Source organism: Hyaena hyaena, unplaced genomic scaffold (genome assembly GCF_003009895.1).
Source record: "Hyaena hyaena isolate Hyena2069 unplaced genomic scaffold, ASM300989v1 scaffold_4555, whole genome shotgun sequence".
NCBI lineage: Eukaryota > Metazoa > Chordata > Mammalia > Carnivora > Hyaenidae > Hyaena > Hyaena hyaena.
In genome coordinates, this window is record NW_024085155.1 from 1 (window position 1) to 1,330 (window position 1,330).

Here is a 1,330-nt window from a genome sequence, read left to right on the forward strand (position 1 = left end):
CCTCTCAGGCCCCAGCGTACCCTGAAGGTTCTTGTTCTCCCGCTTGAAGGTCTCCAGATGCTCCAGGGACTCCTCATAGGCATTCTTGAGCTTGAAGAGCTCTGTGCTGAGGGAGCGCGCCTCCTTCTGTGAGGACTCCAGCTCTGACTGCGACTCTTCATACTTCTGCTTCCACTCGGCCAGGATCTGTGGGGACCTGGCTCACTGCATGGCCCCCAGCCCCAGCCCCAGCCCCACTCCAAGGCCTGCCCAGGCCCCTGGGCTGGGCTCAGCCTCCTCCCCTGCCCTTAAGGAGGAGGTCCCAGTCTTCGTGACGCCACTGGCCTTCCTGCTGGGCCCCTGGCTGAGGCCCCCAGCCCAGGCTCACCTTGTCGAAGTTCCTCTGCTTCTTGTCCAGGGCTGCGGCGGCTGCATTGGAGCGCTCCACATCCACCATCAGGTCCTCGATCTCATTCTGCAGCCGGTGCTTGGTCTTCTCCAAGGATGAGCACTTGGCATTGACGGCCTCCACGGCCTCCTCTGCGTCCTGCAGCCGCTGGGCCAGTTTCTTCCTGCCCAGGGCAGTGGGGATGTGGTGGAGGGGAGAGGGTGGGGAGGATGGAGGGTGTAGATTTGGACAAGGGGAAACAACATGAGTGTTCTAGAAAACAATCCTTGAAAATTCAGAAGCATTGTGGGAGAAGATGAGGATAGGCCCCAGGGAGCTGAGAACCAGGCAGGTGGAGGGTCTTGGTGGCAGATTGTGAAGACCCACAGAACCCAAGAGGGCCTTCCAGGTGGCCTCCTCTGACCCTGGGCCAGCCTCTAGGACACAGACATGGAAGACACATGGGCTTCTGCAACCCCCCACCACCACCCCAGCCCCCTGCCCCAGGTGGAAGCACTCTGCCCTCAGACAAACCTTTTGTTCGTCTTATATTCGGATGAGAAACATAACGCGAGCAAAAAGCTTCCCTGAGAGGAGAAAGAAGTGGGGTCCCCCAGACAGGGTTCTCCTGTGTTGTCAAAACCTGACCAAACATCCATTACGAGGTACAGAATCTTCCCAGGTTTGGGTAGGGGTGTGTCCTGCCTGCAGAGTGGCCTCAGCGAAAGGCAGGCTGCCTGGGACTCACTTGGCTTCTTCAAGCTCCTCGGTCCTCTGGATGGCATCTGTCTCATATTTGGTCCTCCACTGGGCCACCTCTGAGTTGGCCTTGGACAGGACGCGCTGCAACTCAGCCTTGGCCTCCGTCTCCTCCTCGTACTGCTCACGCAGCAGGTCACAGTCGTGCCGGGCTGACTGCAGCGCGTGGGCCAGGGCATTCTTTGCCTGGGGAGGGGCGGGCAC

The 1,330-nt window shown here is 59.8% G+C and overlaps 1 protein-coding gene across 1 annotated transcript; it reads right to left on the bottom strand.

The window, feature by feature from the left end:
• Nucleotides 1–20: 20 nt before the first annotated feature.
• Nucleotides 21–1,282, bottom strand: LOC120227805 (myosin-7-like; the record flags this gene model as incomplete). Its single annotated transcript, XM_039225829.1, has 3 exons — nucleotides 21–186; nucleotides 368–551; nucleotides 1,116–1,282. Coding segments are annotated over 3 exons (517 nt in total), but the record flags the coding sequence as incomplete, so codon positions are not given.
• Between the last annotated feature and the right edge of the window lie 48 nt (nucleotides 1,283–1,330).